Source organism: Pyxicephalus adspersus, chromosome 5 (assembly GCF_032062135.1).
Source record: "Pyxicephalus adspersus chromosome 5, UCB_Pads_2.0, whole genome shotgun sequence".
Taxonomy (NCBI): Eukaryota; Metazoa; Chordata; class Amphibia; order Anura; family Pyxicephalidae; genus Pyxicephalus; species Pyxicephalus adspersus.
The window spans coordinates 30804753-30826708 of NC_092862.1; the positions used below are offsets into that span (position 1 = coordinate 30804753).

General features: G+C 37.0%; 1 protein-coding gene across 3 annotated transcripts in view; it reads right to left on the reverse strand.

Moving 5' to 3' along the window:
- HNF4G (hepatocyte nuclear factor 4 gamma) overlaps positions 1 to 21956 on the reverse strand; it is a 62930-nt gene that overhangs the window by 23492 nt on the left and 17482 nt on the right. The window contains exon 1 of one of the 3 annotated variants that reach the window (XM_072411034.1): positions 405 to 565. The exons of the other annotated variants lie outside the window; for them this stretch is intronic. Within the exon in view, the coding sequence (XP_072267135.1) occupies positions 405 to 519 (115 nt within the window). The 5' untranslated portion in view covers positions 520 to 565. Of the gene's footprint in view, positions 1 to 404; positions 566 to 21956 lie in introns of those variants that run through there. 3 annotated transcript variants of the gene reach the window in all.

Below are 21956 nucleotides of genomic sequence, written 5' to 3' on the forward strand. Positions count from 1 at the left end.
ATATCTTAAAAATCAGTTGCTATTGGTTGGCATTTTCCTTCAATTCTGTACCAGATCCATTCCAGGTTTCTCCCAAAATCGCATCCAGTCCTGGGTAGCTTTAATAAATTAGGCCCTATATTTGTCTCAAAAATCAACTTTAATTTATCTTAATTATGATCAGTTTTATTATGTATTGCATTCCATTTAACACATTCCATATACTTAATAATTCCACATTGCTTTAGTAAAACAACAAAAAAAACAAATAATATATTAAAAAGGTAGATATGTAACTAAATCATGAACAACCCTAATTCTTACCCATAAGTTTTAAGCTCTAGAAATGATTTAATTACAGTTTTGTCAGGTTTCATCTAACATGTATTTCAAGTAGTATGATAATGGTAATAATAATAACTCACCACTTCCATTATATATAAGCTGCATATTCTCAAATTCCAGGCAAGTGTAGGTCGGGTCTAAGACATCACTATAGTTGGCCATTTCCATGTCCATTTCCGAATTAGAATGTTTCATTGCCAGTTGGGACACCCAGAGACGTTTAGTAATACCCTGTACTCTGCTTTCTTAGTAATCTATGAAAGACATTTCTGTGAAATGATTTCTGTGCTGAAGGTGGAGCCTTGGAAATGCTTCTGCGTGCTACTTTCTACCTTTACCTCCTTTTTTATGATACTTTGAGGCAATTCTTCTGATAGTCTTGGAATGCTCAGCGAATATTCTTATCATAATGTTGTTTGTCATTTTTTTCTTAATAGGCAAGCTTAAAGGATACCATGTAATGACACATCTATATTTCATATAATAAAGGTGTACTTATCTTAATGTTATCATTCGCGTTGTAAAGATCAACATGTTTACACAAAAGCTTTGTAAATCTACAAAGTCTTACATGTAATTCATCTTCAGCATCACAGGTTTTAACATGCAGCTCTAAAAAATGGAAATGTATTTACTTTTACACCTTTTTAGTGCCTGCTGGTTACCTTTATGTGTTGAAGGCAGGCCTATTTTTGATTTATTTTAAACTATTTTTTTTTATTTTTAGAGTACAACATTTCCTATTTTATTTACATGCTGTATTAAAGTAATATACTATTTTTCAAGTAATATGAAAATATGGTGGCCACAATTTTATTTATTGAGTTATTTTCTGTGTTGATATAATACAAAAAAAATAATCAAAGATCATTACTGGTGCAGTAATCCACTTGAAAGGATATGTGCATTTATTCAAAGTGTAGTGCATACTACGTTGTCAAAGCACTCGTGGAAGGGGGAAATGGAGGAATGGACAGATTCTGGCAACAATGATCAATGGCTACATTTTGGAGCACCCTGGTATTGAAGATACACTTGGGGCTTTTTAGATAAAGAGTGTAAAAAACAGTTGTATAATTAAAAAGTAAACAATTCAAATTGTACTTTTGCTTTGGCAAAGAAGACAGGGCATTCTGTTTTTGAATCTATACATTTAAGAAAAAAACTATCATTTAACATAGATCCTACTGAAATACTGAACTAATATCATAAGATACAGTTGTGCTCATAAGTTTACATAACCTGGCAGAATTTGTAAAGGTGTTTACCTTTCTAGAAAGAAGAAATTAGTGATGAGGCAATACACATTTGATTTACCTTTCATGGTATCTTTAACTATAACACATCACAGAATAGCACATCCATTAACGTCCCTGGCGGTACAATTAATGAGGATTTTTTAATGTAAAAGCAGCACATTTAAAAGTCCCGCCTACCTGCCTAACGGCCCCGCCCTCGAGCCCAAGACTCACGAGCAGATGCCCGGTTGGCATCTGCTTCCCCTGGCCTCACCAACGTTCACCCTGGGGGCGTAGATGGCCGCCTGGCATGGCAAGGTTACAAAGATGTCTGGCTGGCATTGCCAGGGGAAGATGATGCCAGGCATCGCTGAAGGATGCCTCGGACATCGCTGGAGGATGCCGCTGGAATGTGGGAAGAAGGTAGGACTTTTAATCTCCCTGGAAACTCCACTCCGAGTGTGGCTCGGAGTTACCCCTTTTTGTATGGAAAACGCACCCCAAGCCACGTTCGGGAAAACCGCCTGGGAGGTTAAAGTGGAACTATCACCACATTTTTAACATTATATAAAAGGATGGCTAACTCTTTCATATAATGTACGTTTTTGAGGGAGGACCCCTCCCCTTCCATCTTTACTGCACAATGGTAAAGTCTAAAGGAGAAAGCCGCAGCCTCCTGGTTTACATACATCACATATCCCAGGAGGCTGCTCTTTCATGCGCCCACGATGGGGCAAGTACCATAAGTGTCTTCCCTGGAACGTAAAAAAAAAAATATGCCGCGCTCATGCATCAGCGGGGAGGATTGTCCTTAGATCATGTTAATGACATATGGCTATGGTAGGGACATTAGATTGGGGGTCCCTTTGAGGGGACATATCGTGACACAACTACGGACATTGTAAAGTGCTGCATAATATGTTAGCTACTTAAATACTAGTTAATAGTAATATTTGGTGGCAATGCTACCCATTATTCTTGGCAAAATGTACATAATAGGCAGGCTTATTAGGCTAGTATGGAGGCAAGAAGTTCTCGACCAAGGTAGCTTTAAAACTAGAATATTCTGGGCTTCTGAGCTCCCATTACTACTGCTCTTTTAGAGCTGTTAAACTGCCCTCTGAGGTATAATTAAGAAAACATCAAATTCAGAGCTCACTGCAGATAGCAATTGTTTTTACACAATAATGGCATAAGTTTGGACTTGTGTTGACTGTAAAAAGTACTACCTGCCAACCCTGTGATGATTCCCACGGCTGCATTCATTCATGATGAGCACAACCGCGGTACTCCTGTGTTCTTTGATAGAGAATCTCTATCCAAGAACACATACTACCGGGCTGCAAGAACAATCAGGGGAGCAGAGCTGTCAGCTCTGTGAGCATTCATAAATGCAGCCATTGGAATCATCCTCTAATGATTTCCTCATTCTTCCGATGGGTCCGCAAAATCGGTTCGCTGAAATTTCGTGGACCCATCGAAAGTTCGAGTAAATTTTCTTGAGAATGTCAGAGACATTCTTGCTCATCCCTAGTTAACAACTTATTCTTAAAATAGCCCTTGACCTAACTGTTTGAACACTATTCCATTATACCATGGTATGGTTGAACATTTCGGAGCACTGCAGCCAATAACATACTAAAGTTTTACATGGATGGTGAAGAGCATGTGTAAATACCAATTTGTACCTCAACTGGCGGGCACACACTGCAATCAATGTCCCGACTAAGCCTACTCTATAGAGAATGAATGCAGGCAAGTAATGATCGCACATCAAAATCACCAACTAATAACAACTGTTATTTTGAAGATGACTGTTTATTTATCAGCCAACAGGAGCCACCTGGAAGACGCCAGGAAACCATGTGAATTTAATCTTAGAATAATGCTACAGAAAATTCTGGTAACTTCCTAACTGAAATGCCCCAGCAGATAAGGCAAGTGTTGTAGCCATACAGTACCAGTGCAGTGTTGGATCTGAAGCCTGCAGTACTTACCTATTCATAAACTCTTGCCAAGGTGCTGCCATCTTTCTTTCCTTTTATGTACAGTCAGCCTTCTTGATTGTCTGTGGCAGGGTGACATAACTCCTGCACTGTTCATTCATCCTTAGCACATGCAAGGGAAGCCAGGAATGCCAGGTTTCCCTGGCAAACAAAGCTGATGCTGCGCATGTGCAGCTCAGCTTTTTCACATATTCCTTGTACAATCAGGTAGGTAAGATGTGTTTTTGCAGAAGGAACATTACCAGTCCTTTTCTGCAGTAACCACCTACCTGAATAAACGTTAGTGCCCTCCTATTAACCCCATGCAGATAGGTAATTGGTTTCCCCTAGAATTGACCTTAAACTGTAATAAAGACATATGACTACGGTCGGGACATTAGATTGTGAGCTACTCTAAGGGACAGTTAGTGACAGTTAGCGCTACGTAATATGTCGGCAACTATATAAATACTGTTTAATATTATTATTAATATTACCAATGGCCAATTAAATGAACTAGGATTGTGAGTGGATGCATTGTTCAGAGGCTGCAGCCATTTTAAAAAACAAAAGTCAAGTATTTTGGAACTGGTATCTAAGTAAACTTTTTGCTGCAACTGCCAACTTTACTCCCAACTTTGTAAGACGAGTATGCTACACCTTTTTAAGTCATTCTAAAATAAATAAAAAATAATATAATAAATTACAACTTACTAGTCCTAAAATGTGGTAGCTGAATGTATTTTCTGTACATTTTTTGTAAATGCAAACATAGTTCCTAATATCCCAAAATTTGATATCCTTGTAACTTCCTGAGTACTGGACTAATATCTCAATGATTATATGAGCTTTCTAATTGTCTGTGAACTAAACATGTATTCTTCTCCTCCCTATGTAATGAAGATCAAGAAAATGGGAGGTGTTTGTAGTCCATGTCAGTAAAGCAATGTGGGGTTACAATGCTGCTTCCTTATAAATACAGTAAGATGAGTAAACACATAAGATAGGAATGGTGTTGCTAACATAATCCCCCCCCCAAAAAGGACGAAAAAAAACTTTAAAAAGGAGACAGATGCAGCAGCCACATCAAAGAACTTGTAAGCTACAATACTGTGTATTCACATTTTGGTATTGGATTTATAAACATTTTAGAGAATAAATAATTTATGAGATAAAACAAATACAGACAGATCTTAAGTTCCTACTTAGAACATTCTACAATACAAATTGCTTAGTAATATTGTATACTTAATAAAGTGAACACTGTTATCAATCTTCACAGATAACACTCTGGGTTTGTCTATCTTATCTTTAGGACTGTTAAACTTGTACTATTCTTTATAAGATATAACCATATTCAAAAATCACAGTTAAAGCAGAAAACAAGCCAAGACACACTAAGAAACTCAAGGTTACATCTGCTAATCAATATGCATGGGAATTATGTTTTCCGCTTCACAAAATTTTACAGAGTTTAGATGCTATAGAATATGTATTTTGTTCTGAAAATGTCTGCAATGTTAGGAAATCAAACTTTGAGAATCTGTTGAGTCCACCAAAGTGTACAACATTAATAGTACCTATAGTTATTTCCTCTCAAAGGCAGAGCTAGTTTCATGTACCACAGCTCACTCCAAGTGTTTAGGCCATTTCAGCTTGTGTTTTAAGAAATATGAGGAATGAGATTGATTTTAATTAATGAAATTTGCAGCAAAATACAAACTGATGTGTTCTAAAACACTAATTTAAAAAATGGTATCATAGTGGTGTATAGTAATTTTTGATACTCAGGTTTAGTACCATCACTAAAGGTTGCATTGAGCTTAGTCCTGGATGTCCAGATAGGAAAAAAAAAATCTAAAATAAAATTAGGAAATTACTGTTAGGGGATTTATACTAGTGTGGCTGCAATCATTCTTTGTATTCTTCTTCTAAAGAAGCTGCTCTGAAACCCTTACAAAAATCTCTCCTGATAGCACGTGTCTGATTCATTACAGGAAATGAACAAAAGCAGGATTACATTTCCATGGTATCCTTGCATTGCAGGATGTTGTAAGCTTGGAAATGTAGCTGAATGTCTACTAATGTATATAGTTCAATCTTGTTTGCTTTGCATGCAGACCATTCGAATAAAGTTGCGTAAAAAGTTCAATGCACTTGTGAACCAATATGCACCCAGCACGGGGTGCACTATGACTTTTTTATTGTTGCCTTTAATATTAATAGCACGCACATCATGCCATGTTCTTACTTGAGAGATACATTGGATTCAATAACTATTAGGTCCTATAAAAATAAAAACCATCAGCGTACACAGCAACTGGTGGAGCAGAGACCTATATGATATATTGTAAGTAGAAGGGGATATCTATGACAAGTAAGGGGCAGGGATGGTTAATTGGGACAGATATATTGAAAATCCTTTAAAAATATAATTATGTTTTAAATAAATAATTCTACAATGCATTTGGGCTGTTAAACTAAAAAAAACTTTTATTATTAGTATTACTGTTATTTCAAGTCTTTTTTATTCTTTAACCTATGCAAACTGTACATGTACTTTTGTTTTCCTTTGCACTCAAGAAACATATCTCAGTCCAATCCATTTCCCTCACATTGCACATTTGATTATTATACACGGGCTATTGCTAACCCGGACCATTTAAGGATAAGTTTAATCAATTATAAAACTTTTATAGTACACATGTTAGAGTACTGCAATTAAATAGATGTGATGACCTCACTTGCATTTCTGTGTTGCTGTTTCTTGTTCTAAGCCAGGATGAGTATTGATTAATTAATCAGTACAACAGTAATAACAATTTCATGTTAAAAAATAACCCAACGTGCAACAAAAAATGTGTTTTAAAACTTTCAGAAGTAACGTAAAAAAGTTTTATGGTTCAGTGGTTTTTAATGTCCACTTATGCTTTGTTATTATTGTCAAACTTATAACACCTAGGCTCATTGACTAATATTTTTTATTACCCCAAAAACTTTCCCTGAATCTGTTTAGGCATATGAAGCACTTGTCCTCGTTGGTAAACCAGTTCCATTGGGTCATACAACACACAAATAACCAATTACCAGAATGTAATATAGTAACACAATATGCTCATAGTAGGGCATACTATCAGTTACACACCGGAGATACATATGCCATTATTACCTCCTATGGGTCTCAAGTTGATACCCATTATTACAGATTTTACAGACTAAATTTAGAAAAAACAAGAAAAGTTTCCATCAAGGTAAGGTAAATCATGGGACTGCATATTCTGTTAGAATTTACCTTTTTATTTTCTCTTTAGTGGCTCAAGAGAGAATTCCTAAATGAATTGCAGCCAGAAATTGCCTTCTCTTGTTTTATATGCATATACACACATACCATTCAAGTATGTTCATACTCTAGTGGTTATGTCCAGTTTTACTTTTATTACATCTTGCAACAATCTAAAGAGATGTTCCTGTAGAGTACTAACACTGAGTTCAATATTAGTGTAGAACCCGTTTGTACGGTCCCTTTAGGGTTTAAAGGGTATTCTTAGTATATGCTGGACAGTTCTAGAATGCCAGTGACTGCCCTGGTGCATTACCTTTTGGAGCCTTTTGTAATGTTTTCTGCCTTCTTAGGTAGGTTCTGAAACAGGTTAATTGTGTGGGGAATGCCCCCCTTACAAATTACTAATAGGGGGAGTCATGGAAGATCGGCCCTGTGGTCCCCAAATTTGGCCACCCCTACATGGGTTGGCACTACGTTAAGAAGCATTCTATAGTATTGGTGTAAATAAATATTTATATAAACTAATCTGCCTATATTGGTGTAATTCATTACTAGACACTGCACTATGACATGTCTTGCTAACTCACATGCTATGAAATGTCTTCCATAGAAATTTTCATGAAGTAGCCATATTTGCCAATGTGATATACATTGCTCATTTGACCTAAATGAATTATATTAGCACAAAATGGGAAAACCCTGGATTTCAGCAGCTGAGTTCCAGTTTAAAATGTACAACGATCTGTGGCAAAGCGGTGCATAGCATTAGGAAGGTAGTAAATGTTCTCAGACCTGGAAATTCCGCAGTATTACCCCACCTCTATTTCGAACAACTACTGAACATTATCACTACAGAAATACAATTCTAAGCTCTCTACTATCAGTCAGTGCTCTTTCAACAATCACTCCAGTGTTCACACTTCCTCTGCAAGACTAATTTTATCTGATGTGTGGTAACAACATAAAGACTAACAGTTTTCATGTGTTTAGGTGAGTGCGGCTAAGCCACAAACCTGGTATTGCCTATCACTTGGGTAAAAATGCTTTCTAAAAAACATCATTCTTGAACAAGCATTTACAAAGCACTTATGAAGCTTCAAGAACTTCTACAAACCCTTAATGGAAACATGTTCTAAAACAAATAAAGGAGTTGCCACACCTGACCTCCTTCTAAGAATAAACATTTCCTGTCTAGCTTTAGTTCTTTCTGAGATATTAACCTACACATGCATACTGCATGTAAGGTCAGATTGAAGTCAGAATTCCTGATCTGCTCATTATTTCCAGACCAGTACTGTGTAAATGACTGACATTGGTTCATTGGGATGAAAGTCAGGCATCTAGCCTTCTCAGACGGAGAGGTCAACAATGGTAGCCTCCATATCTTCTCTTGTAGTGGGCAGCAGATAATTGCCTAAAACACGGCCTGTCACACCTCAGGCAGGACTAAGAACAACTATTTTTTACTCTCCCCCAAGGCATTGCATAAATACCCAAGCCCATAATGTCCTTGAGATATTGGCAGATGAAAAACTTTGCAGATCTTGTCTTTTTGCTGTACAAATCAAGGTCCACCTTGATTTTGTTCACCTCCCAAGCCTCCATATTGGTGTTTTCACATTATATTTTTTGTGGCTCAGGAAAATGTCCAAGTGGAAAGGCAATATCAATGTCTGCCTTGAATGGGTCCATGGCAACCGCGCACCAAGATACCCCTTTTATGGTATTTTGATAAATTGTTTACCTTATTATTAACAATTCCGTATACTGATCCTGCTCATGTTAATGAATGTTCACACAAGCCCAGCCATTTCTCTAGGGGGCATATATAGGAGGTCCTCTGGTGTCGGTTGCATGAGAGCTAATTCTTTAAGAAGATGCCCAACCTTCCTTCACTCTAGTTGCAGTGCTCTTTGTGTCTTTTGTTGGTTTATTTCATATTCCATTTATGGTATAGCTTGATAATAATTCTAATTAATTTTAATGCTTAGTGAAATGGTTTAGAAATCTTTAAATTAAATTAAGAAATAATCAAAACAATAAAATTCCCCTTGTGAATGGCTGCAGAATAGTACTAATACTAGTTAATATTAGTAAAAAGTAATAAAACATTCAATTATATGCCTAGGGATGTCTTAAAGCTGAATATTGTGTTTCTTTAATAGCTAGGAAAAAACGTTGTAGGGTGCTTGGTGTTGAAATTTGACATTCTAATCCTAGGGTGGCCATATAAAGAGCAAGCATCTGTCCAGTCCCCTCCTGATCATACCAGACACTGTGGAACCTGCATGGCCAAGAAAAGTGGGACCAGGAAGTGTGTGGCCCTTCCGTCAATACTAGGCCACATGTGCTCCCTCATTGGTAGGGAGGGCAAAGCTGACAAACAAAGCCCCATTTGCACAACCTGCCCCATATATGACAGTAGGTGTTTGTTAAGGGCCTTACTGGATTTTGGAAGCCCTCAGATAGCTATTCCCTTACCCTGGGAAATGAGTACAGGGGTCATAGTACTTCTTACCTATTCGCAAAAAGGGTAAAATTGACCTAAAAACATAGTACACATACACAAACTGCGAAAAAGTTTTTTTTAAACCCATCATCAACTTTGTCACCCAGTGATGTAAATCTACATTAATGATGACAGTTCTGACTGCTTATCCAAAAACACCGACTATTGCTGCTAAAATAACAAATCCCGACGTTTTTAGAATCTGTCTGTCAGTGACAGACTCTGAATCTGAAATGCTCAGTGACAGTTTTCATGGTGAAAAAGAAAACCAGAATGAGGTTCCATTCAAACTAGACTATTCTAAAGGCTGGTTAAGTGCAGCTCAGTGCAGGAGGCCAGGATCCTGAGCTGTCCAATCAATATGGTCAAAGACCCAGCACCCAAAAGAGGAGCAGAGGAAGATGGCGGCGCCCATGCCACAGCAAGGACAGGTGGATGAAAAAAAAATTTTGATCAGACAGGTATGGTTAATTTTTAGCAGAAAGGAAAATAGACCCTTCTTCAATATTGAACCTGCCCGGTTGCAGTTTTTTATTTTACATTTAGTTCTGCTTGAATGCAGAAATAATAAAATAGCTACAGATAGAGATATTACCAAATTACATTTTTGAAATACAAATCAGCTATGCCAAATTTTGCTGCTTGTGCCTACCTTTTACTGAAACATACCAAATATGCACTGATTTTTAGAGCTTTATAGATCGTAGTGGTGATTATTTTTTATGTGTTTTTAATGAGCATTGCACTTGTGTTGTAGTGACATAAAATACAAAGGTGTGAAAGGGCCCTAAATTGCTTTAAAAATTAGCCTTTAGGCCTGTTTGTAATTAAGTTGACCCTGCAGTGAGATATCTTTTTTGATAAATCTAGTAATTTGTGTTCTTAATAGAAACATGAAAAACAAACTGATGCATTGTTCACAGTCTACTGAATGCTCAAACATTGTGAGCCATTTATGTATATCTGGCATGTTCAATGATGGGATCGTTAAATGGTTTGCTAATGAAAATGTGGTTATAATAGTGATCACCAGCTTTATTTCAACTCGTTTTAATATATTAACACACTAAAATATGTTTTTGAATGTATCTACAACATTTTGCTGACAAACACTTTGATTTGCAGACTTTTTTTATATGCTCCACACTCTTACATTGCTAATCCTACCTCCATTAGCAGGGCAATAAACGAACCTAAATTGAACACAAAGTAATAAAGTGATCATATTGCAGCATGTTTATTTAGTCTTGCTTCTTAATGACAGAGACCTTTGTACCTGGTATTGCCTGGAACCATTCAACTTCACCTCTTAATATTCTTCTATCATAGTAAAAGAGCATGAGCTCTCATTTGAGTAATCCATTCCAAATAATGTATATCATTATCCCTGCCTGAACTGAAGAAGAAGGTAAAATGTATATTAGGATACAAACACCAAACTTAATGTCTGCTTTAATGCATTCATATCCTTTTCATTTTATTTTAACCAGAAAATCTGGCCAGAAATAATTTTTTTTTCCAAGGATGGCTATATTCACATAACTGTGTCTGGAGGTAGAATGTAGCCATGCTTGGACAGCAGCACCTGTAGAGGGGGGAGTATTAGATGGACTAGTATATTTAGATAAACTTTACATATGTAAATAACAAATTAAAGCCTAATTCCAACTACCATATATACTTGAATACAAACCAACCCAAGGTACTTATTTTTACTTGAAAATACAGGAAAAGGTTTTGACTTGAGTATAAACCTAGGGCACAAAATGTGTCACTGCTAACATTTAAAACAAAAGTCAATAGAAATGGCAAAAAAATTGCATACAGTAAATAATACATCCATGGTGTGATATTATTAAAACTTTTTTTTAAAGAGAGAAATTTGACACACCACTCGATCTTGCGCCTGTGCAGTGCAAGACTGGTAGACATTAGGAAGAACCTGGAAAAAGAAGATAGCAGTGACGAAATGGCAGACCTTGGGAAGAAGAAAGAAGTTCAGTTTGTACATGGATTGAGGGCTTTTCACAAGTAAAAATAAGTGAACTTTTTTGTTAATGAACGTTTCGTTTTAAGCAGTTAGGGCGTTGGGGAACAACATGGTTCAACATTTGCTAGCATTCATTTTCAACAGCTTATTGCCTGGGAGCAGTCAAATATTTGTTTATTTTTTTGTTTTTTTGTGAACTGCACTGCTGCTGCTAGAACCCTCTTTTTTCCCCCTTTCGGAATAAAACTTTAAAACTAAATGAGTAAAAGCTTATATTTGACAGATTGCATCAAAAATGTTGTTTTGATTTTGCCTAGAGGTACTGTATGCTTTTATTGCATACGATCAATAATATGAAGGTAGTTTAACAATATCTGCCTTTACCTTTTACCTAGTTCTGATTATGCTCAAACATATAATCAACACTCTGCACTCCTGAACTCTTTACTACTATAAGCAGGGACAGCATTGAAGCACACTGTATATAAAATGCTTTCAACATAAGAAATATTTGTTAGGTTTGATCTTTGAAATATTCTTGATGTGGATTGCACATACTGGTAGTGAGGGTCAGATATAACATCTTCTTGTCTAAATGGTACATTCTAGTTTTAAAATTCATAGTAATAATTGTTCATCCATCAATATTGTTCTAATTTCACAGCCCTCGGCTGTCAAGATTACTATGCTTTCAGCTTGTCTGTTTTTTTCGTCATTTTTCATAGTCCTGTCCTCGTGAAATTAAAACAATATTGATGGATGAATATGTAACCACATAAGAGGGATCTTATATCTCTTTTGCATGTACACCAAAAACCATATAGGGATGTTCTGAAGCACTTTCCATTTTTGCAACTATCACAACTGAGACTTTACTAAATCATCACATATTATATATATCATTATATTATATAATCACATAAAAAAAGTAATTAATTTGATTTTCATCACTGGTACATCGTAAAGCTCGTTTACTACCATATGCCTGAGAAAGCCTAACTGTGGTGAAACGCGTCAGAAAATATGCAACAAATATGGTTATTTTGAACTTACCTATGACTAGAGCACCTATGTATAGCACAAAATACCAAAGTCCTGTGAAGTGTTAACAGGACTTGGGTTAAGAACTAATGTTCAGCTCTGCTCCCCTGATTGCTCTTGCTGCCCTTTACTAGTTGTATGTGTTCTTGGATAGAGTTCCTCTATCCAAGAACACAGGAGTTCCGTGTTCCTGGACAGAGAAACCCTATCGAGGAATAGGGATAGTGCTCCCTGATTGGCTGAGGAATTAGAGAGCACTGGAGGTTTTGAATGGGGACACTTGTCGCACACTGTTCTCACACACTTGTCGCACACTTGTCGCACACTGTCGCACACTGTTCGCGCACACTGTTCGCGCACACTGTTCGCGCACACTGTTCTCAATAAAAGCCGTCCGCGCCCACATTCATTGAAAAGATCCATTGAAAATTAACACCCTGTTCTCAATTAATGCGACTGTGGCCGCATTCATTGAGAAGATCCCCGGCACCAGAGGTTTATTAACCTCTAGTGCCGTGGATTGCACACTGTTCTCAATTAATGCAACCATGGCCGCATTCATTGGGAAGATCCCCAGGCACTAGAGGCTATATGGGGACAAGTCTCCCCATTCATTCACCTCTAGTGCTCTGTGATTGGCTGGGGAAAGGAAAATCCTGATGACGCTTGAGCTGTCATCGGGGTTTACCTTTTCTCAGCTAATCACAGACATCTGGCTTCTCCAAGCCGATCCTCTAAAGGAGGTTGAGGGGCAAGAGAAAGTTTACCCCATGAAAATACTAATAGTAAGAGGTCACTCTGATTCTATGAACCAAAATTCTATCATTCTTTCATTCCAGAAGCAAATAAGTGGAGCACCCGGAAAATGAATCATGTTGGGCATGTGACGCAAGAGCATTGCCATCTAAGCGGGTGTGTGTTATATGATTTAAAGAAGCATGCCGAGATAAATAAAGTGAGTCAAGGCTAGTAGGAGATGACCGTTCTTCACCTAAAGAATTTATATCCCACATTTTAAGAGGAAAGTCTAATATTTTTCTGTTTACGACCCTCTGGGTTAGTGTCTAGATAGAAACTTGAAGCAAATCCACAAAAGGTCTGGTTGTCACATAGCAGAAGTATTAGGATTGGTGTAACGTTGAGGTGGGCAGATAAAAAGGTCCTGTATGCTGCCCAAATCCTATTTGGAAGAAGGTATACAGAGAATCACAGGGGGCAAGTTGCCAGGGTGTGGCATAGGCATCAGTAGCTCTTTTACCTAACTGTGCAAGGGGCAAGAGATTTCCTGTCAGGAAATTTGTTGACCCTCAGTAAATGGAACCTAAAAACCCTAGTTTCTATGGTTAGATAGTCTAAAAAAAGGCCCAAGGAAAGCCTTTTGAGGGTGTATCCATCCAGACGTCGAAGATAGAAACAAGATTGTCCAGGTTGCCGGCATTTGGAAAAGCACGATGACACCCTGGGTGATTTCAGTCAGGTAACAAGGTTACCAGATAGAGTTTTTGTCAGGCTCTTTAGGATCTTTGTATTATCAGACAACAGTTTCAATAGATTCATAGAAGTGTAATGGGCTTCTATCCTTTGTGCAAGGAATGGGACAAGCAGTTGTGCTTCTTTCAACAGGAGAACAGGGAAGAGGATTCTATTCCTTTTCATAGTGAAGAGACCTCTGATGGGTTTAGGTCATTTCTGGACCTGAAGGATTTAAATCCCTTTGTTCACACAAGAAGGTTTTATATGATAATTTTGCAGATTACCTTGTTAGTTATTTGTCTGGCTCATTGGATGATTTCAACTGATTTAGCATAAGTTTATAGGCTCAGTTGTGGAATGCCACCTGACATTCTTCCTTCTATGTTTCAAACACCTCCTGTTCACCTGTCTACCCTTCACTCTTTCCACAGCTCCAAGGATGTTTAATAAAACATTTGTCACAGAGATAACCTTGCTGTGGTTCAGAGAGTCAGCCTATGTCACTACTTAAATGACGTTCTTTTGCTGACAATATCCAAAACCAAGTTGGAGAATCACAAGAAGACAATTCTGCAAACTCTGACTCTGGTAAACTATCAGAAGAGTCAGGTATGGCCAATGCAGGCAATAGAAATTTGATGATAGTATTCATTACCGTGAAATCTAGAACAGTTTTGCCTTTCTACAAAGTGGCAGAAATGATGGTGTGGGCTCAAAAAGTTTTAGAGGGGTTGATACTGCCAGTGAAGAAATTATTATTATTATTTTATTATCACTATGCAGTATTAATATAGCAGTGACATGTTGCACAGTGCTCTATAGGGTCCATGGTCATGTCATTAACTCTCCCTCAAAGGAGTTCACAGTCTAATGTCCCAACCATAGTCATATATTTTTTTAAAGTTTTGGGTGAAAGCCAAATAATGGAATGCAGGCCAATGAATTGCAGGGTATTTCTAAGACTGATAACATCTATTTCATTTGGTTAATGTACATTTTGAGTTCCAGTTGTGCTTCTTTGATTTTTGGGTTTGCTGCTTATTAAAGTAGAGACTCATTGTACCCTTGTCTGTCTAACAAGACTTGGGATAGGGATGCTTTTGAGAAATAGCTCTGAGGCACAGGACTAGGTTTCCAGTCACCAGTCTCAAAGGTTGGGGAGCCCATTGTATGGGACATTGCCTTGAGCCTTCCCTTCAAAGGTGGTCCAATCCAATCTGGTAAATTGTGGGCTGTCCTGAGACTCCTGAAAGCTTCCACTTTGCTCTTGTCTCAACATTCAACAAATTTCATATCAACAAATTTAAGGCACCTGTGAACAGGTCGGATCTTCTACATCACCAAACAAAGTGGAACAAAGATTGCCTATTTCCATCAAGTCACAGTAAGGTTTTACGTTTTTCATGGACAAAATAGAGGAACTCAGGGTCAACTTGTTTAGGTCGAAGTGTCAGCCCCCACAACCACCAAGTGGGTGGAATGTCTTTTGCGGTGGCAGTTCTTCAAAGCAGTTGTGAAAATTAATCTTTCAGAAAAGTCATTCTTTTCAGCGTAGGACTTGCCTCTGGTCCTTTCATCCAGTCTAGGTCTGCTCAATAAGAAAATGGACTTGGAAGATGAAATTCTTGACTAACTGTAACCATAGCAGGCAAAGTTTCAGAACTATAACCCTCTTGGAAAGGAGCCATATTGAAACCTATCTTCCTGAAATGTATATGCATCTATCATTGAATGCCTTGTTTAAGGTTTATCCTGTGTATCACTCCAACTGGGAAGTAATTCCTTAGCAGAGAGACACTCATTTTCTGAAGGTTCTCGTGAAAATGAGGAAGATTTTTTTCATTTATCTACAGAGAAACAATGATTTTATAGTTGTGGATGTTCTAGTCAGCCTCCCTAGCAGTCCCATATGGAGCACAGTTGCATCTTTGACAGATTTTTCATCCTAGGATTTTAAATACCATGTAGTATGCTTACATCATGAGGACTTGATTCCGCTGCAGGAAGTCAAGAGACATTCAACTAGGGAAGGGGCAACCTCATATGCTTCATTTGCATAGGTTTCTACTGAAGTGTTCTGTAAACAACCAGTTGGAAGTCTCCAAACATTCGTTTAGCCTTAAAGGCTGGAGATTCAGCCCACTTTGGGGTTTCCATTTGGCAAGTCCCTCTTTCTAAAGAGTAACCTTTTTCTGTGGCATTGTTTGTTTTCTTCCTTCTCTTTACGTTTTTTTGCTTGCTACGTCCCAACTGTTCATGCTGTCAGGAGGAGTAACAGGAAAATGGAAAATTGTTGTCATATTTACCTGTAATTTTCCTTTCCTGTAATCTCCTCCTGACAGCATGCTTCCCTTCCCTTATCCTGTCGCAAGCTTGTTAAAAAAACACCTGTAGGGGAGAGGGAGGTTACTTTTATAGCTTTGGTAAGGTGGTCTTACGGAGATCAAGGGGTGGAACTAAACCAACTGTGCATGCTGTCAGAAGGATGACAACAATTTTACATTTTCTCTGGAAAACAATTCTTTTTTTTTTTTTTTTTTTTAGTAGGCTAAGGGATAGGAGGGAATAAACAGGTAAAATTACCCATTAAATTCATTGGGATTCACTCTTTGTTTGATCAATTTCTTGCCAGGCTGAATGTCCCATCAATGTGGAATGTACAATCTTGAAAAGCTGATAACCTATGCACTGAGGTTATTAACTTTAGTGGAGGTACGGATTTGGGATCCAGTCACCAGAATTACTGTACTCTCTGCATCCACAGTAAAGAGTTTTATAAGTTGTGCCTGATCCGGTTGTAGATTTACACAACTTGTGTGTATGTATTCAATGCACAGAAATAAATAAAATCACTCATTGATATTGCACTAGACCTTAAGGACTGGATTGTTCTCAAAAGAACCCAAGCTGCCATCTCTAGTCACTATAACAGAAACTAAATAGTATCATCAATAGTAATATCATGAAATACATAATGATGTCATTGAGTAAATCTGAATTATACCATAATGCTTGCGTGCCTTTCTTTAGTGATGGTGAAACACAAGATACAAATGTCCCTGCATGTTAATGTGTGTTAGATTATGGCTATTATAAATGATAAGCATGCATAATCTTTAACCTATTGTATTCTATTGTATCCTGCAGCAGGTTGAGGTAAGAAGGAGGTGTGATGCTGCCTCCTTTCAGTAACAAGTAGTACTGAGGCATTTAAATTAGAAACTAATGTATATTTAATATTCTTAAATTGTGCAGGAAACATGAGACTTTTTCCTTCTACAGTAGTAGTGGCAACAGGATTTTTTCATACCTAGAATATGATGTATGGTGGAAATGGTATATGTTCCACTAAAAAAACGTAAAAAAAATAATAGGTATGATTTTTGTTTTTTTGTTTGCACATTTTGGTATAACAACATAAATTTTAGATTACACTGAAGCCATTACAGTTTTTTTAGACTTTCAATTAAAAAGTCAAGCACTAGTTCTTCTCTTGTTGATTACACAGCAAATCTATGTGTTAACTTTACAGCCATCTAAATCTCTTAGTGACCATGGATTCTGCAGAAATAACACAAGGATTTCCTGCACTATTATTGTAGTGCCAGGGATCTGTTATTTAGGGGTGAAAGTGAGACTGGTTAAAGTGGAGCTATCACCAGAAATTTTACTTTACATAAAAAAAAGACAATCATTTATGTAAGGTAAAAATTACCTTAATTTTTTTTTTTTTTTTTGGGGGGGGGGGGTTAAAGCCCTTTAAAAAAAAAAAAAAGACCCTCCCCTTCTGTCTTTATAGTGTTCCAGAGCTTTCTGGGATACCCAAGTAACACATCCCAGTAGGCTTCTGTCTGCTCCTTCTGCATGTGCTCAATATCAGGCATGCACAGTGAGATTGGCACTCTTTTTTTCACATTTACAGCAGGCTATGTCACCCGTTTTTGCGACTGCACCTTGCAAGATCAGGTGACGTAGCCAAAAGCCGAAAGACGAAGAAACAAGATGGTGGTGGTCAGGGTGGCATGGGACCAAATCCAAAAAATTTCCAGAGGGATCAAGGGATCTGAGGTGAGGTTTTTTTTTAGTTCCACTTTAACATCTTTGTTTGTAACTCATTTTATTGATGATAGCAAGGCTGAGTATTGAGGGAGTTAACTTTTGCTTTTGGCTGAAGCTTTATATTTAATTTCTTTTGTGTTCACTTACATAGGGTTGTATTTGTGGAATAAGCTGTGTTCAGCTTTCTCTTGTTTGCTAATAAGCAAAGAGGGAGCACAGCATAATAATAAGGGGTGTGTCAGAATGACACATTCTTCCATCTAGCTTTTAATGGTGACATGTATGTATTATACTTATATTATTAATAATAATAGTTATTATTATTTATTCCACCCGCAGAAAGAAAAATAATCATACACTCCAGCACTGAAATCTGATTTGGACTAAAAAAAGAGCATAAAATAGTTAAAGTAAGAGGACATACCTAGTAATATCCACTGTTATATTCATCAATAAAGTCATTCTTCACATTTGTAATATTGTAAATGCATTGAAATGACAGGGGTGACAGCTGCCAAATGTTTTGCAAATGTCGCAATATAGGACAATTAAAGTTCTACATAGTGATGATTTTTTTCACTACTTATGTGACACCTACTTTCCAAAACTCTCTTTAAATATATTGTATATATGTGTGTGTGTATTAGGGATGAGCGAGAATGCCTCTGGAATTCTCATGAAAATTTTGTCGAACTTCCGATCGGAAATCTCACGGAACCATCAGAAGTTTGAGAAAATTATAACAGGAGGATTCACAGGAGATTCACAGGATCCCGTGGGAATCCTCCTGTTTGCGATCCCTGGGGCACTAGAGGTTAATTACCTCTAGTGCCCCGGGATTGCAGTGGATTTTCAGAGCTGCAATCATTCTTGAAGCCCTGGGAATCCTGTTTGCGATCCCCAGCACTGAGCTTTCCTCAGCCAATCAGAGAGCAGAAGTTTTGAATAGGAGACTTGTCCCTATTTACCCTCTAGTGCCGGGGATTGCACACTGAGCTGATCAATGACTGCAGCTGGTGCTTTTTTTTTAAATTCGAGCTTGATTGGCAAATTTACACCGGCCATTCTCGCTTACAATTTTGGTAAGCAAGAACGTCCGAATTCACAGCGAGATTGAGTTTTAAAAATTAGCTCCCTCATCCCTAGTGTGTATATGTGAGGAAGAAAATAGTATGTTAATGGGGTTTATACTGAGGGTTTGCACTGGGGATCTGTCACTGAGGTCTGCACTGGGGGTCTGTCGCTGAGTTCTGCACTGGGGCTCTGTCACTGAGGTCTGTACATGGGAGTCTATTACAGAGGTCTACTTTGGGGGTCTGTCGCTGAATTGTACACTGCAAGTCTATCCCAGGGAGTCTGTCACTGAGGTCTGCACTGAGGAGGATCTGGCACTGAAAAGTCCACCACTGACATTGTTCCTTCAGGGTTAACAGGGTAAACTAACTTTACTTTTTCTATAAATTTATAGACATCCGAAAGAAAATTACATGTCAGTAAACTTCTGGGCTCCATTAATAAAACAAATAAGATAGATAATAGGACCAGTTGATAAATACTATTTCAAATATTCTTAAATACAATGAATTAAAAGATAAATGTAAGTATGCTCCTAGGACTACATGATAAGATAACTTCCAATATACCAAATTTGTGATACAACATTTATGATGACAAACAATAGTACTTAAAGTAGCAATACAATTAGTTGTGAGAAACAGGTACAAAACCTTTGTTCTGTTGCGCATACATGATAACATCAGAGTCTGTGCCTCGCACCATTCATTATTTTGACCCCATTTGGGGTAATGGTGAATATTTTCATTCTGTGGCCCACTTTGATGTTTACACCTGTTCATACAGAATATGAGTAAATCTGCCATACAGGAATGTTAAAGATCCAAAAATGGTCATTGGAGGATATCCTTACTAACAAATGGATGATTATAAAGTACAAGTGATGTTCTCTGGCTATCAAGGGGTCCAATGCAGCAAGTGAGTAATAGCCCAAAAGGACATGGAGGTTTCAGTTCACAAAAGCAAGACTGTGCACGGTACTTTGGCATTTTTAAATTACTGACTATGTTTCGATAAATTCACAAATATGTATTTAATTATTTATTTGTTTATTTATTTTCTGTATATTTATATATCACTGTACTTCTTGTGAAATGATTTACTAAAAAAAGAAATAAGTAACTGTTCACTTAGCACAAACAAGTAATTGTCCGCTTTGCAAAGTGCATGTTCACTTTGTGTTTGTTTTGCATGCTTACGCACATGCAATGGTAAAATTTGTAAATAACTGAATGATTAAACTGAGCACAGCTTTACCACATTCATTCAGCTAGAGGGTTCATTTTAAAAGGAACATACCAATTACAACGTGAATTTGCTGTATTGTATTCTATTGTAATGCTCTATATTTAGTAAATTATTTTCAGTTCATGGGCACTGTAGGCAAAAGTGTTTTTCATTAAATGTGTTATGCTTTTATATTACCATATAATACTCATTTAAAAGAGAGTAAAAATAAACAGGGCTAACACAAATACATTTGCACAAAAACTTAATATTGGGCTCCTTCTCTTGTCTGTTCTCACATAGGACTTTGAAAAATTTAACAAATAGTACAGGTCCACTTTCATGTTATTTGTACAATCTACAATGTAAGTGCTACACACATACTAAGCCTATGACACATAAATATAAAAATTGTACATTCCTATGAAATAACATGTGGATTTATGGGTTCATATCTCAGCAGCCTGAGGTCACTGAACATTCTTCATTTTTAATAGTAATTTATATTCTGTGAAGCCTATATATTGTGTTCTAATGACAGTCTTGTTAATGACACGAAAATAAGAAATGTCAAATAATGTGACACATCCACATACGGCTCTGGCTGTTAATATTATGATCTCCCCATGTAATCACGTATCTTGTAAAATGCATTTGGTGTGAGGGAAAAGTGATGATGGCTTGGCATGAAATGAGCTCCAATTAATGTCCCTAGGCTCACAGAGAGGAAAATGTTCATTTTTTACTGTATCATAAAATATAGATTATTGTGTAGTGCTTTATACCTCTTTATTATCAAGTTCTGAAAGAACTTTAATGTACACTAACATGTGTGCTGGCTGTAAAAGGTGTTTTTAAATACATTAGGGTTTGACTTGACATTTGATGAGTTCTCAATCTGTGCATAATTTTCACCTCATCACATGACTGACGAAGCTTTTATATAACTGTTAGAGAGAACACAGTAATTTAGTGGAAAATTTGTTGTGCACATAGGACTATCACAACAATCTTTCTTTTTAATGTATACAAATGCATATGTGAGATTATATTATTTATATATTTTATTGTTGACTCATGTTTATTATACAGCCCACAGTCACTTGTTACAATTAATGAAAGAATCTGATGATATAATAACCCAATAGACTGCAATTAAGCCTGACATTTGTAAAGAGCAAGAAAAATACAATACATTAAAAAAGCACCTATGTGAATGTATTCACAGACTCACATATAATTAAAAATATCAAACATATGGCTAAGTACACCTGGCTATACATCTAACAAAATTATTTACAATGCACACTTGTATGTAACCTAAGATTTTTTTGACCTGAAAATGCAATAAAAAAAATAATCTCGACCTATACTTGGGTCGCACCACTGGATGGTGCTGTGTCAGCATGTAAAGTGTACAACAACATCTTATTAGAGTTGGTATACACTTTACATGAGAACACAACACAATGTACAGGTGGCCAACTATTAAGTCACATAGGATCATAAAAGAGCAAGTAACCCATAATACCAACACAATTGTACAACCTGTAAAAAGCGTGAAAAAATAAACAGAATGAGCCTAGGTGATTTTAGTCACTTTTTGTCCCTTTTTGAATAAATGTTTTAAAAATACCATACCATGAATGAATTTCTTTATGCACATTATCTTTACTAGCATTTCTGTTTTATTGGCAATACTGTTTTAAATATTAGCATTGATGGCTAGATTTTGTGCCCTAGGTTTTTATTT